Source organism: Callionymus lyra, chromosome 8 (genome assembly GCF_982586985.1).
Source record: "Callionymus lyra chromosome 8, fCalLyr1.hap1.1, whole genome shotgun sequence".
NCBI classification, from domain to species: domain Eukaryota; kingdom Metazoa; phylum Chordata; class Actinopteri; order Syngnathiformes; family Callionymidae; genus Callionymus; species Callionymus lyra.
Genome location: NC_141825.1, coordinates 13,802,979 through 13,822,153, shown reverse-complemented (window position 1 = coordinate 13,822,153; position 19,175 = coordinate 13,802,979). Strand labels below are relative to the sequence as shown.

Below are 19,175 nucleotides of genomic sequence, written 5' to 3'. Positions count from 1 at the left end.
GTACTATCACTTTGCTACAATACTACAGGGCTAAACGTATATTTGTTAGCCTAAAAGAGTAATAGCACCCATGTAAGAGTATTATTACTCTGCAAAAATACTACAGGGGTGAAAGTAGATTTGTTAGCCTAAAAGGGTAATAGTACCCATGTAAGAGTACTCTTACTCTGCTAAAATACTACAGAAATAAAACTAGATTTGTTAGCCTATACAACTAATAGCACTCATGTAACAGTATTATTACTCTGCTAAATTTCTACAGGGGTAAAATTAGAAAAAGGTAAAGGTAAAGGTAGAAGAAAAAACTAGTACTCTGCTACAATACTACAGGGGTAAAAGTAGATTTGTTAGCCTAAACGATTAATAGTACCCATCTAAGAGTACTATTACTCTGCTAAAATACTACAGGGGTAAAGGTACATTTTCTAAGTACTTATGTAAGATTACTCTTACTCTGCTAAAACACTGCAGGGGAACACATGGATTAGTTAAGCCTAGAAATACATTCATGTAAAGTAATATTACTCTAAATAAATATTACAGAGGTACAAGAAGATTTTGCTTATTAAAATCTACGGATTTAAAAGTTATATTACTTTAATTAAATGTTACTTAGCCTAAGTAAATTGTTCTGAAAAATCTCATTATTCAAAAGTAGTATGTTTTATTTAAGTAATAAACATGAATTGACCTTAAAATCTACTCAAGTAAAATGAGTATTTCTATGTTGGGCTTTCACTTAACTTCAAGTAGGTTTATCATTCTGAGATGAAGATATACTGAATTCAAAGTATTATTGCTTCGATGGAATTAAAGTACAGTAAGTAAATAGTAAATAGACCTTCTCAAAATTGAACTAAAGTTAAAGTACTATTTCAATTAAAATTGCTATTACTCTGATGAAATTGTAGAAAAGATAAATGTAAAAGTAAGAGTATATTTACTGGTCTAAAATTCTACTCCAGTAAAAGAGCTATTTTTTTGAAGAATATTAAAAGGGTGAAGTTGATGTATTGCCATAAAAAGCTACAAAACAAAAGTATTCTTTCTTTTATCGAATTTAAATTTGTATTAATTTAAATTAAAAAGTTTGAATTAAAAAAACAAAAAAAAACAGGGTCGCTGAAAGTGCACTTCAAGGACAGAAGCAATGAGCACCAGTTGGCTCATGCACGCCCCCTTTGGTGTGGCAGAGTACTGCCTAACCCTGTGTATTTGTTTTTTTACTACAGTTGTGTCGCCAACAAAACTAAACATGTCCCTTACAAACATGAACCTCTAATGGTAACAGACACCAGCCACTTTATAAAGTAGTAATATTATATTGTCGACAGAGACACAGCAACAGGCTCACGCCGTGTATCGAACCAGTTTGTGATGTCTTCAGGTTTCACTTGTATTTCAACAGTAATTATGCAAGTTCAGTGTTTTTTAAATATATACATTTCATTCATTATTTGTACATTCATACATATGTATACATTTAAATGTATACATATTTACATACCTGGTCTAGAAAGGCGCTATATAAATAGAGATTATTATTATTATTATTATATCAAAATAGGATTATTTTCTAAAAACGACTCACGTAAAAGCTAAAAGGAGTTTGTGTTACTTGTGTTACATGTAATGTATTACTCCCCCCCCCCACCTCTGCCACACTTTTGTTGACATGCACACACACCTTCAAAGTGCACATAGGTCCAGAGTAACCGGTGTGTAAACGACTCTTTCAGCACAGTTAGACAAAAGTATGCGCACAAACACTGCACACAAAGCAGATGAATTCCTGCGAGAGGGGATACCGGGGGACCTGAGGATGAAGACACATGGCAGAAGTAATGCTGTGGAGTCAGCCACTCTGTCCTCGGGCAAAACATACAAACCCTTCCACACACACACACACACTGCAGACACACACACCATAAAGATAAGCACTAATCCTGTTTATTACCTTCTCCCTCTCTGCTTTCTCCTTTTCTGCATTTTATCTCTCTCTCTCTCTCTCTCTGTCTCTCTCTCAGCCTCACTCGCAGATTTATTCCTTTCTTTCTTTCTGTCACACACACACACACACACACACATGCCTGCACGCACCTCCACACACACCATGTCAGTTTACTCCTGTGATGTTTGTTGGCCCGCGGGCTGAGATGAGGAAGCAGGGAGGGGAGTGCTAATGTTCGCTGTTCTTTTCCAGCTCTTCTTTTCTTCACGTCCAGCAGTGAGCACTACCTTCTCTTTGTCTGCTGCTGTGGCCTCCTTCTGTGGGATCTGTTCCTCAAACTTTGGATTTGACGCTCTTTATACTCGCAATTTTGTGTTCACTCTTAGGTGCAAAAACTGCTGATTTTTATGCCTCTTTTTCAAGGGTGGGAATGAATTGAGTACGGCATTACAGGAGTGCCAAAATGATAAACAATAAATTAACAAATACATCATAAATATTACTTGAATCATCATCTTTAAGCATAAACACAGAGAGAAATACATGCTTAAATGAAAAAGATCCTGTCGTTTGTTTGGCCACACATTTAAAACATTTTACTTTGTATTTATTTTTCATTATTCTTGAATGGTTTTATTTTTAATATAGCTTGTCAATGTTATTATTTTTTCCTTCTTTTCATCCATAATTTGTTTCATCCATTACATATTTTTTATGATGATTTATATGTACTGTATATAAAATGTAGAGAATGAATCAATTGAGAGAATTGTATTTGTAAAGTGCCTCTCACAGACCACAGAACAACAAAACAACACACGTGTAAAAAATACAATTTAAAAACGTTAACAGTTGATATTAACCAGTAACTCAAAAGGGGGCCTGTTGTCAGGGGCCATTGCGCTAAAAATGAAAGGTAAAGAGCTTTTAAATATAAAATAAAAATAACTGAAAATGTAAAAATGATGTCAGCAATAATAATATACTATATTAGACTTAGACTTAGACTTAGACTTAGACTGCACTTTATTGATCCCTTTGAGAATACACTCTCAGGGAAATTTCTGTTTTCCAGTAGCACAGAAGGAATAGAGAAAAACCAAAAAGCACACAGAAGAGGACGATAGCATTAAATAACAAAACAGTAACTGAATATAACGACAGTATAAACAAAATAAAAATATAAATAAAATAAAATAAACTCAACAAAGTGACTTTATGTTATTTCAAATGAAAGTGTCAGAGTGTTGTTAATCCACTGTGAATCATAAAAGAGTGATGGACAGACATCTAAATCTAATATCTGCAATTTATTTAAGGTTTTATTTAGAGTTGAAAGGTCAAAATTGTGAGGAGATGCTTCCACATGGGGTTATATAAATACAGTTCTCAGAGAGAAATGTCCATTCTGCAGAAGGTCTGCCCTAAGCACAAGCAATAAGTGTCATATATTTACAACAATTTCTACACCAGCACTTTCTTTTTAAGTGACAAAGTCACCTTTTTTGGAGTTACGAAAGCTTAAATGTATTTTTTCCAATGCATTTCAATTAAAACTTCATATTTTGTTTAATAATTTGCTGGTTTGTTCTTCACACCCAAGCATGAGGGTCAAAAGTCTACGTAATTAATATGTAAAGTCGGTGTGTTTGTATGTATTTTAAACCGCCTTCGGATCACTTGTATTCAGTGTCGACACGGTAACACTTGTTACTGTAGTCTTTGAACACACAAAACTTCCTGGTTCGACTGGTTTTGTGATTAACATTCTAAATAAAGTGTGCAAGTAGGTGATTTTAGCCTGAAGAAACATCTACAAAACGTTAAGTCATGTTTGACTGTCTTTCACATTTAACCGATGTCTTGCTGATCACACCGTGTTTGCTTTGCCCCTCCAGTCGCATGTTTTCCTGGTTATATATTTAATAAAACGTTGAAAAAAACATGGATGAATATACAAGATACATGTAATGAAGACCACATTTAAATGTCGCAAACACACAACATTAGCAAACGTCTTTCAACTGTTAGCAAACAGTTACAAACTCGCTGAGATCATGTTTTAAATTATGAATAATCAAACATATTATTCAGTATTATTTACCTACTTTTAGTGTCATGGATATCTCGGGTTTATTTGACACAAATGTTTACACGCATTTATGACCTGTTGATGTTTGAAAGTGTCCGGTTTGACGAGACAAGAAGATGCTAAACATGCTAATCAAACATGCTAACTAAGCTAACAACATGGCCGAATTCTGGCTGTTAGTAGGTATGTATGTATGGTCTGGATATCGCAGTGGTCTCTCCGTGCCTTTGACTTTTGATCTCCCCGTTCAACTGCATTCGCGTTGTTTTCGTCACCAACAACTGAGGAGCTTGCCAAGGAGATGTAAGCAGGACGGAGCAACAACAAAAACAACGACAGCAGATGACAAAAGGAATTGGGCCTAGCATGGAGCCTTGCGGTACGCCTGACAGCAATTTTGTCAAACCAGACACGGAAATCGAACATTGATGACGTAAAACACAAGTCCTAGTTTATCAACACTATCAACATTTTGGGATTGATCAATTACAAGCACCACAAATCTCAAGTTTTCACTCGAATCAATTCATTTTTTTTAATTTTTACAAAAATACCTAATGTTAGCTCAGTGCCAAAGTAACAGATCCTTGCTCTAAATACACCAACATGTATTGTAATGTAATGTAATGTCAAGTCTGAACTTGACCATAGCAAGTTGAATCCTCCGTCTTAACCTGCCCTATGTGTCCTTGTCACTCCTTCACTCTTCTTCACCTCTTTTTAAAACATCCATAAACCTCAACCTTTGTCTATCTCTTCTTCATCTTTAACATTTCCCCCCGAAGTTAACCTCTGTCTTTCCTCTCAATGTGTCCAAACCACTGACCTACTTCAACCTTTCCAGCATGTTTGATAAAAGAAGGAGAGTAGATGCAAGTTTCATTTCAAATGAGACACAAAACGTTTTCGATTTAAAAAAAAAGAGATTTTGGATGTTTATAAAAGGAAAAGAGGAGGATGTATCAGGGAGCGAAGGGGGCGCACCAGCCCAGAGACAGACACCACCCAGTTCAACTCTCCCCTCATTTCCTCTCCGGTGTTGCTCCTTCTCTCCATCCACCCGTCTCCAGATGGGCGGCGGAGAGCAGCAGCTTGCAGTGGTCAGGCCAATTATTTACATAATCATGATCTTCTACTTAACCACATGATCCCGTACCTGAGCGCGGCCAATTAAAGCCGCCATCATTATGCAGATTATGCAAATACAGGCAGAAGCAGAACGAGGTGATGCAAGATCACACGTGAGCAAACATGGAGCTACACACACCTCCAGTGTGTGTGAGTTTGTGTGTGTGTGTGTGTGTGTGTGTGTGTGTGTGTGTGTGTGTGTGTGTGTGTGTGTGTGTGTGTCTGCTCGCTGTGCTTATGAGGTGTGACATGTTTGGCAGCTCTGTGACTTGTCGTGTGGATCACCAAGTCTGACTCCAGGTGTAGGTGTCTGGCATAGTACGGCATCACAGGAGGGACAAGATGATGAAAATGAAGAAAAAACAGATACTTATCATAGAAACACCATCTAAATTAGTTCATTTTATCAAACATAAACACAGCAATAAATAAATGATCAGGTAGATTTGTTTGGCAACACATTTTATTATGTATTTATTTGCTTATTGCTTATTGCTTTATTTTGATATAATTTGTTAACATAATACTTTTTTTTTCTTATTGTGAACGTTTTTCTTTTCATAATATAAAGGAGTTTAAAGTTTTTTATATATATATATATATAATTATTTTAATTTTTTCACATTTAATACAAATCTAAACTTAACAAAAGTTAATATATATATATACAAGCTGCTATACATATATATATATATATATATATATATATATATATATATATATGTAATTTATGGCAGCAAAAAATACAAATAAAGAAACTTTCACTTTTAAAGTGCCTTATTTTAATATCTTAATAAGTTGTTTTATTGTATGAATTCATCTTGTTTTATGTTGTTTTACTATTGTGCTGTTTTTAAAGATGTTTTATAGTTAATTAAATAAAATGATTGTTATATTGGGAAACAAGTTGTAATTAATTAACAAACGTTTTTTTAATATACATAAACTATTTTAATATATACTAAAGGATACTAAAATTACTTCCAGTGTGTGGATTTGTGTGTGGGAGTGTGTAGTGCAGGTGGCAGACAATGTATTACAACTGACTTAACAACCACCTTATATGTGTGTTTGTGTGTGAGTGTGTGTGTTGTTTGTGTATGGGTGTGTCTTTTTTTTAAATCCGCCTGTTTGCAAGAGCCAGTTGTCATGCATAGTGAGTAAGTGTGTGAATAAGTGTGTTAAAAAAAAGGACATTGTAGTCTGTATTACACACACACACACACACACGCACCTACACAAGCACACGCACCTACACACACACACACACGCTCAATCAATTACGTGTTGACATGGTTCATGAACATGCAGATGGTGCAGGACCAGCAGGGGCAAACGACTAATGTGAGGAGACTCTCACTAAACCTCACCTCGTGTGTGTGTTTGTGTGTTGATGTGCGATTGATCTGAACTTGTACCTAAGATAATAATGCTCCTTATCTTAAAGCGAGCTGTGTGTTGCGATATAAGTGTTTGTGAGTTTTTTTCTGTGACTTCTTTTGTTTGTCTGAGCAGCTCAGGGGAAGTGTTTGTGCATGCGTGTGTGCGACTTGTTATCACCTCGGGTTAAAATCTGCTGGCATTTATCCTAATATGCCCAAGTCTGCGAGCAAACAGGCGTTGCATGTGTGTGTGTGTGTGGTTGTGTGTGTGTGTGAGCTGAATTAATGTTCTCACATCAAAGCATTTGAACATGAACTGCAAATTCATTCAGTGTGTGATTCGTGTGAGTTTTAGTGTTTGTTTTTTTGTGTTTAATTTATGAAAAGTCATGATGTACGCCTTGACCATAGTTTTACACACCGCCCCATAACACTAGGTTGTAGCTTTTACAAAGACCCTGTTATTGTGAGTCACATCATTGACGGAGTACGATTTTCTTTGCAAGAGCCAAGGTCCCAAGCAAGTCCCCACACAATTTTATATGATTTGGAAGTTATGTTGGTCCCTTTAAGCTTGAACTTAACCGTATGTGAAAAATCATTTCATTTATTTATTTATCTTAACCAACTTAACTTATATCAAATGGAGGGAATTCTGAATCGAATGTTATACATGTTAACTTAGCGAGTTGATAAAAGTGAAAAACACATTCTGTCAAATAAAATTTAATTTTTAAAAAAGTGTATATTTTCCCTTTTTAAATTCAGGAAATTTTCATTTCTATCACGTAAATGTCTTCAATATCTCTATTAATTATTATAAAAACAATACGCATTACTGACACAGGCTTCACTCTGAGTCTCTGACCAATGACTGAGGAAGTTTTGTTTTATGATAAATCAAAATATAAATACTACTCGTGAGTCAAAAAATGTAATGTTGAAGTATGAAATACCAACATAAATTATATCAGAAACAATAGTGACCATAATTGTAACAACATTGAGAGAACACTAAGATTGTAAAAAACACAATTAACAATGTCAAAAATACAGTAATATCTACAAAAAAAACATAAATAAATGATTAAACAGGCCTTGATTTGTCCATTAGGGAAACAAAACCAATGACTTTCACCACAGAATATACAGGTTTGTGAGAGTTTCTGGTCGAGGTGTTTTATCGATAAATGATCTGAGCGGTTGTTTGTGTTTCCGTGCACGCCGTGAGAACTCTCAGTCTCGTCTCTAACAGACTTGATGTCCTACACAAAGTCACCGCGGCTCCAGACTCGTGGCGAAGTAAAGAAGTGATCAAACAGCAGCAGCAGCCTTCACTAATCCTCTCTGTTGAAATAGTATTTCTGATCATCTGCTGCTGAGATACAAAAAAAAATATGTTGAGTTATCTCGAACCCCGAGGAGAAATGTGGTCATGTGTGGTTGTGTGTTGGTGTGACACCCGCCATAAATCACCAGCACCAGTGTCCTTGTAGCTCTAACACGTATCATGGAAATCAATACAGAGGTCAAGTCGAACAGGGTTACCAACCCCCCGAAAGCACCGCGGCAGCCGATAAATATGGCAGGCTAATACACACGTCAACAAAAACTGCTTTCACACTCCATCGATTCACCCCTTGATAGTGTGTGTGTGTGCGTGGACAGCAGCGAGAATGTCACTGAGCGTGTGCGGAGTTGAGTGTTTGACCTGCGACCCGAAGACGAGCCGTCTATTGTCGATCGATATCCACCAGTTGTGTAGAAACATCGATAAACTGAATAATGATTACAAAGTATGAGATGAAGTGAAGTTATTTGTTGATTGTTGTCATGTTAGCATACACATGTGTAGCTTTAAAACTAGATTTAATTTAGTTTACTGTTCATTACTCTTAAACAAACCTTGGTTTACTGCACTTATTATTAAAGGATGCGTGACTTAAACGGATGAAAGTCGAGTAAAAAGCAGCTTTCAGTGCATCATTTTCACACAAAGTAATACTGACAGAACACAACACAATTTAATAATTCAACACGTTCAAAGTGAAGCTGACATTTTAAATATCATATTTTATATTTTGCAACGAAAGTTCACTTCATTTTAATTGTAGAAAACATGAACAGTGTACAGTCAAATAGTGGGTTTTGTACTTACTTTTTTTTGTACTTACTTAATTATTTATTTTACTTAAAGGGGAAATAAAAGAATAATGATATTAAAAAAATGTAAATGATTTCATTGTTTAGAGTTTAGTGTCCAATAATAGTTTGTTTTCAAGTTATTTTTCACATTGTGAGATCAAGCTTTGAGGGGTAAAAATATAAACAGTATACAGTATAAATATTAATTTAGCAGTAAAAATAAATATAATTATTATTCATTGTATTCTGTGAATAATTAAGAGAGCTCCTTGGCCGGGGTATGCGCCATTTCAGTGCTTAAATAAATAATTATAAATGGTTGCTTTTTTTCTAAATAAATATACAGTATAACATGATGCACAAGACTTTATTTTTAAAAACAAGTTGTCGTATCCTGCAGAGGAGATGTTTGGATCGGGGTTGTTTTTTTTCATCATCATGTTACGCTGGAAAAATAGGTTCATTGTGTCTGATTGTTAACTCGTTGGCACAATGGAGGTCGTGTTTTGGACTGGTTCGTATTCCGTTGGGCTGGTTTTATGTTGTGTTTGGGCTGGAAACGACCGCTCAGATCTGGCAACCCTTTTTTTTCTGGAAGAGCTGGAAGCTTCAGTCTCTGTGGTCTCCTTCTGCTCGAGTCCTCACACTGTGACGTTTGGGAACATAAAACCATGTTTCTCCGAGCTTACATAGAAAAAATGAACAGCGTTTTTTTCAAAGAAGCTACACTTTGACTGGACTTTAAAAAAAAAAAGACGTTGTTGTCGTGTAAACAAAATGCCAAAATGAATAAAAATATCTGCTTTTTTGGTTGGTAAACAGGGCGTAAGTCATGCATATTTGTAGCAAAAAGACTTCCCAGGATGAAACACTTTGATACTGAGAGACTCATTACCACATGTAAGTCCACAGCAACGAAAAGTGCCTAAAATAAGCTGTTTAGACACTCTTTGTGAAAACAAAGGTCTTATTTATGTCCTGAATCTGAAGATACCCTCTCACAGGATTTGCCAAATCTAAAGCGTGCCAGATTGATGGTTCCAGCCTAGAAGGCAGTTTTGCTCGTCTTTGAAACGGCAGAGTTCCCAGCAGCTTTGACGTCTGTCTCCAGAGAGGCTGATGTGAAGGAAGAGATTTTGAGGAACACAGCTGGGTAGTGATCCAGTGACAAGTCACTGAGGAGAAAAAGAGCCGCTGTAATACGTGAGTTATAAAGCACCGGGGGGGTCCGGAGAGTGGGACGGAGTAAAATGCCATTTTTTTTTTCTCTCCGTAAGATAAGCATGTTAAGGTCACAGTGCGCTCTGGGTAACAATGTGCGATTGTTGCACTCCCACATGCTCACTTTTTACACTCTCTAAAGGCAAAATATTATGTGTTTATTAAAGTCTTCACTAGTAATATGTGCTGAATTCCTTTTGTCACCTCTAATTTCCGTCCTGCTGTCATTTCACACATATGTTCCCCCATCACCCCCCCAAACCCCCCGTGTTGTCAAATGATCATTGAGAGTGGATGACAGTGTCTCCACAGCAACGGCAGTTAGGGCCAGAAGGGGGGGGGGGCGGCTGGGGCATCATCAAAAACACTCCAGACACACATTGCCCAACACACACACACTCACACACTCACACACACACGGATATATAAACTGAGGCACGCAACTTACACAACATGAAGTTTGAAGTGTGATGTGTACACAACCATCACTACAATCTAAAGAGTGCTACAACACAAGATATCCCTTTTTTACTTTTAATATACTTATTTTTAAATTACTATTCAACTGTCTAGTTGTCTATTTATATATCTATACTAAATGTAAGATTTCAAGACATCCTTATTGTCTTTGTTGTCGTCAAGAATAGAGTGAAAATAAGTTTAAAAATGCAGTTAAAACCTATTTATTTATAGTCCCCGATGTGTTTTATTAAGCTGCTAATGTTCGTACAGTTTTCTATGACTTATTATTAGAAATTATTTCTATGAGAATTAGCTTAGCATTAGCTTTGGTTTGCTTAAACAAAAATCTACCTTAGTGTTAGCTTTGGTTTGCTAAAACAGAAAACCATCTTAGCATTAGCTTCGGTTTGCTAAAACAGAAAATTATATTAGCCTTAGCTTTGATTTGCTAAAACAGACGACTAACTTAGCTTTAGCTTTGGTGTGCTAAAACAGAAAATTTTATTAACCTTAGCTTTGGTTTGCTAATACAGAAAACTATCTTAGCCTTAGATAACGTTTGCTGAAACAGAAAATTATATTTGCGTTAGCTTTTATTTGCTAAAACAGACGACTAACTTAGCTTTAGCTTAGGTGTGCTAAAACAGAAAATTTTATTAACCTTAGCTTTGGTTTGAAAATACAGAAAACTATCTTAGCCTTAGCTTCGGTTTGCTAAAACAGAAAATTATATTAGCTTTAGCTTTGGTTTGCTAAAACAGAAAACTAACTTAGCGTTAGCTTTGGTGTGCTAAAACATAAAACTATCTTAGCCTTAGATAACGTTTGCTGAAACAGAAAATTATATTAGCGTTAGCTTTTATTTGCTAAAACAGACGACTAACTTAGCTTTAGCTTAGGTGTGCTAAAACAGAAAATTTTATTAACCTTAGCTTTGGTTTGAAAATACAGAAAACTATCTTAGCCTTAGCTTCGGTTTGCTAAAACAGAAAATTATATTAGCTTTAGCTTTGGTTTGCTAAAACAGAAAACTAACTTAGCGTTAGCTTTGGTGTGCTAAAACATAAAACTATCTTAGCCTTAGATAACGTTTGCTGAAACAGAAAATTATATTAGCGTTAGCTTTTATTTGCTAAAACAGACGACTAACTTAGCTTTAGCTTAGGTGTGCTAAAACAGAAAATTTTATTAACCTTAGCTTTGGTTTGAAAATACAGAAAACTATCTTAGCCTTAGCTTCGGTTTGCTAAAACAGAAAATTATATTAGCTTTAGCTTTGGTTTGCTAAAACAGAAAACTAACTTAGCGTTAGCTTTGGTGTGCTAAAACATAAAACTATCTTAGCCATAGCTTTGGTTTGCTAAAACAGAAAACCATCATAGCATTAGCTTTGGTTTGCTAAAACAGAAAACTATCTTAACGTTAGCTTTGGTTTGCTATAACAGAAAACTAGCTTAGCGTTAGCTTTGGTTTGCTAAAACAGAAATCTATCATAGCGTTAGCTTTGGTTTGCTTAAACAGAAAACCATCATAGCATTAGCTTTGGTTTGCTAAAACAGAAGACTATCTTAACGTTAGCTTTGGTTTGCTAAAACAGAAAACTAGCTTAGCATTAGCTTTGGTTTGCTAAAACAGAAATCTATCATAGCGTTAGCTTTGGTTTGCTTAAACAGAAAACTAGCTTAGCATTAGCTTCGGTTAGCTAAAACAGAAAACTAGCTTAGCATTAGCTTTGGTTTGCTAAAACAGAAAACTAGCTTAGCGTTAGCTTTGGTTTGCTAAAACAGAAAAATAGCTTAGCATTAGCTTTGGTTTGCTATAACAGAAAACTAGCTTAGCGTTAGCTTTGGTTTGCTAAAACAGAAAACTAGCTTAGCATTAGCTTTGGTTTGCTATAACAGAAAACTAGCTTAGCGTTAACTTTGCTAAATCAGAAAACAATAACGCAGATAGACAGACAGATAGATACAAAGACAGAGGGACCTTCAGAGGGATCAATAAAGTTCTGTCAATCTATCTATACAGGCAGAGGAAGAGTTGGACTGACAAAGAGACCGACTAACAGACAAATAATATATTATATATATATAATATATATTTGTAAAACAACAAAATAACTGAACAAAGCCATGCAAAAGTTTCAATGTTTCTAGTGTCAGATTTCCTTTTTTTTTGCATTTAAAAAATTTCAATTCACTCCTTTTCCTCCTTGTCATGAAATAAAATGAAAGTATTTACAAATGGAAACTACGACCAACAATAATAAATAATAAAATACACATTTCCTTTGCAACTTTACTTAAATCTAACAGAGGAATCCAAAGAACCGCATCAGTACATCATCATCAAACTGAATGATACCAAAAGTCAACTTCTGTAGCGATTACCTTTTAACGTAATTCCAACAAACAATAACACAAAATAAAACCAAGATACTATAGATATTTCGACAACTGGACACACATAATGCACTTCATTTTTGTGCTTTGTGAAAAGATGACTTTTCTGAGTCGTATAGCAACGTGAAATGATTCTCAGAAAATGTAAAGAGTTGGTCAACGTGTTGTCTTTTAAGATCAAAAAGAAGAATTTAAAATGTTATGTTTTAAGAAGAATGGACCAAAGCAAGCGATTGAAGAATGTTTAAGAAGGATGATTGACATGAAGTGATGCCAACACGTCACACACCCATGAGAGACGGCGAAAAGGACTCACCTGGCAGGTAGAAGCGTGGAGTCTTTAGTCCAAACATGACAGGGAGGATCAGAGCGGAGGTCACCGGGTGACGGAGGCTGTCCGGTTCAAGAGCCGGAGGTCAGTCATCAGACGGCTCCCGGCTCCGGCTGTGGCCCCTGCAGGGTGTCGAGGGGTCGGGGTGGTGAGGGGTTAGAGGTCAGCGCCCTTGCTGCCCTAGTGAACCTGCGACCACGCAGAGTGAGGGAGAAAAGAAAAAGGGAGAATAGTCCACTGGCTGAGAGTGTGGTCATGCCATCATTCACTAAGAGGCTCGTCTGGGAAAGGAAGAGCCACTGAAAGAGTTGAGAGGGTGACAGAAAGAGAGGGGGAGGGAGTGAGAGAACGAGAGGAGAGAGAGAGAGAGAGAGAGAGAGAGAGATCGAGAGAGAGAGAGAGAGAGTCTTCACCTGGCGTTTTTCCTTCTTCTCAGTCTGGAGCTTTGTAATCCCTTCCTTGTTATTCATTCAGCGGCCTCTTGCTCATTTGCGGTATAATGATGTGTTTCTCTGCTCTCTTTTCTGGCTTTATCCTCCTTCTATTGCTCCAGTCCCACTACTGACTGATCAGCTCAGCAGGCACAAGGGAGGAGGAGGAGGAGGAGGAGGAGGAGGAGGAGGGTGAGGAAGAGGGGGAGGATGAGGAGGAGTGGAGGGAACAAGGAAGAGGAGGAGGATTCAAGACGGACGAGTGAGAAGGGATGAATGAGTGCATGGCACGTGTGTGTGTGTGTCGATGTGTCTGTTTTGTTGGTGTGTGTCAGTGATAAATATGAAGAGGGGATTATTTAGACGGCGTGAAAGAGAGAGAGAGAGAGAGAGAGAGAGAGAGAGAGAGAGAGAGAGAGAGAGACGGGGGAGAGAGTGAGAAGACAGGCGAGAGGTTTTGATGCACTTCTCATTATCAGTAGATTGGACCGGTGCCTGAGTGACAGCTGATTCATCATGGGAGAGAGAGAGAGAGAGAGAAGAAGGAAGGAAGGAAGAGAGAAGAGGTGGAAAGGGTGTGTGTCCCTGTGTGTGTTTGAAAGTGTGCGTCGCTGCGAGCAAGGCATGAAATCTGCCCTAAAGCATCTGTTTCATTCAGAGCTCCTCCTCTTCATCCGTCGTTCCTCGAGTGCCAGTCTTGAAAATCAACCGTCAGCTGGATGGCAGACGTATTATTGTGTACATCGATTTGAACGACACACACACACACACACACACACACACACACACACACACACACACACTGCTCAGAAACCGGTCACATGCTCCCATTGATTAGGCAGGCCTCATGTGTCTGACACATCCAGTTAGCCGAGCTCTCCATCAATTACAGCCACATCCTGAAGAGGTAACGTCCCATCGACTCCTCCATCACAATCATGTGGAGCCACTCAACACACACACACACACACACAACACACAACACACAACACACATCTTCTCCTCCCTATCTTCATCTCGTGGTGTGCTACGGGAGACCATTTTAGGGAACTTGACCTCTCCACCGCCCTGTTGATTTGTGTTGCTTCCTCATTTATTTGACATTGCAAAAAAATATACTTTATTGCTAATACTGAGGCTTTCTACACACTTACACACACACAATAATTATAAAATGAATTCACTCAACAAATTGAACACACACTCGTTCACATGTAATGCTCCAGTCTATTTCAGAATTCCCTTTAAGTCGCTGCAGCAATTAATAAAAAGGAAAAAAATGTTTCTTGAACTGTATTGTAAAGTGAAGTAAATGTTGAACTAAACGGTGTAATTTCTAGCTTATCTAGTAGCCGCAGACATTCTTAAGTGATAATTACCATCTCTAGATTCTGTAAATATATAATATAACATTACAAAACCATAATTTCTGACGTCAAAATATTAACGTTGTTATGAGGAAAAAAAATAAATCCTTGTTTTTGAAATGAGTTGATAAAGATACATTTGTCCATGGAAATGACACAATGAAAAGAGTAAAATATATTTATGGTATTTTATAATGTGTATATTTTCAAACAGATGTAAATTGAAATGGATGTAGGTTGTATATTTAATGGTTTAACATTTTAAAATTCAATGTTCACCTTTTGGTATTGCCTGGTGGTAATGTTATACCAACAATTTTATATCAAATTTAAAAGGCTATTAAATAAAATAAAAATTGAATTCAGAGCAATTATATTGTTTAATTATTTGAATAAGAACATGAAACTCTATGTGTAAAATAATTAATTGATTTTGAAAATATTCTTCTTGTTTTTTAATTACATAAACCAAAGAAAGCTTATATAATAATAATAATAATAATAATAATAATAACAACAAAAAACACAATAATAATAATACTAACAATAATAATAATAACAACAATAATAATAAACAATTGATTCATTAAAAAAAACTACATTCCACCAAGTTTCATCATTTAAAATTCAATATTCTGATAGCACTGATCTACTACCATTGAAATGGCTCTGACTTCACAGAGTGACCAAATACAAAGTCATGTATCTGTGAACACACACCAAACACCCAGAAAAAACCAACACACTTGAACACATTAACACACCATAACTGTGATGAGCAGATGTTTGAGCGGTTGTGAAACACCAGCCGACCACAAACTGACAGAGGATTGGAGAGACGAGATAAAACAAGCGTCGAGGCTGGAGGAGCGCTGAGTGACAGCGTGTGTGTGTGTGTGTGTGTAAAGTGTGTGCATGAGTGAGAAAGTGTGTGTCGTAGAGTCAAGGGGTCATAGTTACAGGGGAATAGGTGGGCTGTGGGTTCACTATCGCCCTGTTTACTGAGGTCTACTGTACTGCCTTCTTCCTTGTCGGTGCCCTTTTCACCTTTTCCTCACACACACACACACACACATTAACGCTCTGTAAACACTCGCCGACCTCCACTTGGAGTCGTTTCGGGGGCCCTTTTTTTTTTTTATCCGGCCCCTAAAGGGTCACGCTCCGCCGCACAGAAGCGGGGGGTCCGTAAGGTCAAGAGAGGAGGAGGCGGAGGGCCGACGAACACGGCACCGTCGGTGATGATTACAGACGACGGCCAATAACGAGCGCCGACCTCCGACCCCATCGTCAGGGGAAACGTGAGGGAATGCCTGTCACCGAGGGAGCCGTATAACTCAATTGAGCAGAGACGGGAGGTGGAGGGGGGGGGGGGGGACGCCGGGTCGCTCAGAACTCTTGTTCGCACTCCGGCGTGTGACACCACAGAAGAAGAAGACGAGGCTTCGCCGTCCTTCCATCATCGGGCCTGTCGGATTCGTGCTGCGGCAGAACAAGAGCTGACACCTCGGTCCCAGCAGCAACCAGGGGCTGCCATCAGCACTTAAACACCCCCACCCCCCCCACGTCGCCCCCCTGACAAGATGACAAATAAGAGGAGGAGAGCGAGGAATAAAAGAGACAGACCTCCACCATCTTGCTAATCATTTTTATTGCTATTATTCCAACACCCCCCACCAACCCACCCACCTCTTGAGGTCAGCGACCCCAAAGTGAGTGAGCCTCATTACCGAAGTCACTCTGACTTCACTCTCTCTCTCTCTCAAGAGAGAGCACGTGTTGACAAGAGCGCCGCTGAAGATGTTTGTCGTTCCTGGACGTGGAGACGACTGGAGACGACAGAGCGCCGGCGTCAGCAGAGGGAAGTGAAGATTAAAAGCGAGCGAGAAGACGAGATGAGACGCGAGGATGCGGCGGGGAATCATCGGCGGAGGGTGGAGGGGCTCGGATGCTGTGTTGGATCAGATATAATTGTCAGTGGAGGTCATTAGACGTACGGAACACACAGAGGGAAGGAGAGGTTTTTTTTTCTGCTGGTCTCTGCGCCGGCCGTGTGTTCAGCAGCAGGAGACGACACTGGCAGCAGTAGGACCAGGAACCGGGCCTGTCACGGTCAGAACAGGGACCGGAGCTGACCTCGACTCTCAAGCTAGATGGTGAAGGATTCCAGATACGATGCTAGATTATCTTCTGCCAATGAATCCAGACTACATCCCATGATGCTAGATTATCTTCTGCCAATGGTTCCAGATACGATGCTATATTATCTTCTGCCAATGATTCCAGATACATCCCATGATTTTAGATTATCTTCTGCCAATGAATCCAGACTACATCCCATGATGTTAGATTATCTTCTGCCGATGAATCCAGATATATCCCATGATGTTAGATTATCTTCTGCCAATGAATCCAGATACATCCCATGATGCTAGATTATCTTCTGCCAATGAATCCAGACTACATCCCATGATGTTAGATTATCTTCTGCCAATGAATCCAGATATATCCCATGATGCTATATTATCTTCTGCCGATGATTCCAGATACATTCCATGATGTTAGATTATCTTCTGCCAATGAATCCAGACTACATCCCATGATGTTAGATTATCTTCTGCCAATGAATCCAGATACATCCCATGATTTTAGATTATCTTCTGCCAATGAATCCAGATATATCCCATGATGCTATATTATCTTCTGCCGATGATTCCAGATACATCCCATGATTTTAGATTATCTTCTGCCAATGAATCCAGATATATCCCATGATGCTAGATTATCTTCTGCCAATGATTCCAGATACATCCCATGATTTTAGATTATCTTCTGCCAATGAATCCAGATACATCCCATGATGCTAGATTATCTTCTGCCAATGAATCCAGACTACATCCCATGATGTTAGATTATCTTCTGCCAATGAATCCAGATATATCCCATGATGCTAGATTATCTTCTGCCAATGATTCCAGATACATCCCATGATTTTAGATTATCTTCTGCCAATGAATCCAGATACATCCCATGATGCTATATTATCTTCTGCCAATGAATCCAGACTACATCCCATGATGTTAGATTATCTTCTGCCAATGAATCCAGATATATCCCATGATGCTAGATAATCTTCTGCCAATGATTCCAGATACATCCCATGATTTTAGATTATCTTCTGCCAATGAATCCAGACTACATCCCATGATGCTAGATTATCTTCTGCCAATGAATCCAGACTACATCCCATGATGTTAGATTATCTTCTGCCAATGAATCCAGACTACATCCCATGATGTTAGATTATCTTCTGCCAATGAATCCAGATATATCCCATGATGCTATATTATCTTCTGCCGATGATTCCAGATACATCCCATGATGTTAGATTATCTTCTGCCAATGAATCCAGACTACATCTTCTAGCATCTTCTTAGTCTACCAACAAAGTTCATTTGACTCCCTAGATCTTTGCTATCCATAGTAAATTTGTTATTCATCTGGAAATTCTGGACTCACCGCAGGGATGGTCGGGCGTCTGGAGAGACTGTTAGCTTTAAAGGATTCAAAGATACAACGTGTTACAAAGATGTTAGCTTCAGCTAGCAGAGCTCTCACGAATACCAGGAGCGTCAAACTCTACCACACTAGGTAATAATAATATTTTAGCCGCAACGAAATGTATAAACACCTAGCGTTGAGCGTTGATCTATCAAAATGTTCTCTGTTTGTTATACTCAAAATTCTCTCATCAAATTCCTTTCCTTCAACATCGATTTTAATCTCAAGTATAGTTGACATCCATAATCACTGTTCTAGGAAATTATACTTTTGTTTCAGTGATCATTTTGTAAATTTGTTTCAGGAAATTATACTTTTGTTTCAGATCATTTTTTTTACATTTGTTTCAGGAAATTATACTTTTGTTTCAGAGAAAAATTTGTATTTTATTTCAGGAAATTATACTTTTATTTCAGCGATAATTTTTACATTTATTTTAGGAAATTATCCTTTTTTTTAGCGATCATTTTGTATTTTGTTTCAGTAAATTATACTTTTGTTTTAGTGATAATTTTGTATTTTGTTTCAGGAAATTATACTTTTGTTTTAGTGATAATTTTGTAAATTTGTTTCAGGAAATAATATTTTTATTTCAGCGATAATTTTGCAAATTTGTTTCAGGAAATAATTCTTTCTTTTCAGTGATCATTTTGCAAATTTGTTTCAGAAAATTATACTTTTGTCTTAAAAAGTAACCACATCCAC

General features: G+C 37.6%; 1 protein-coding gene across 1 annotated transcript in view; it reads right to left on the bottom strand.

Moving 5' to 3' along the window:
• Window positions 1-13,351, bottom strand: part of LOC148073738 (genetic suppressor element 1-like) — a 46,076-nt gene extending 32,725 nt beyond the window's left edge. The window contains exon 1 of the mRNA XM_087797107.1: window positions 13,097-13,351. Within this exon, the coding sequence (XP_087653233.1) occupies window positions 13,097-13,133 (37 nt within the window). The 5' untranslated portion in view covers window positions 13,134-13,351. The remainder of the gene's footprint in view (window positions 1-13,096) is intronic.
• Window positions 13,352-19,175: the final 5,824 nt, after the last annotated feature.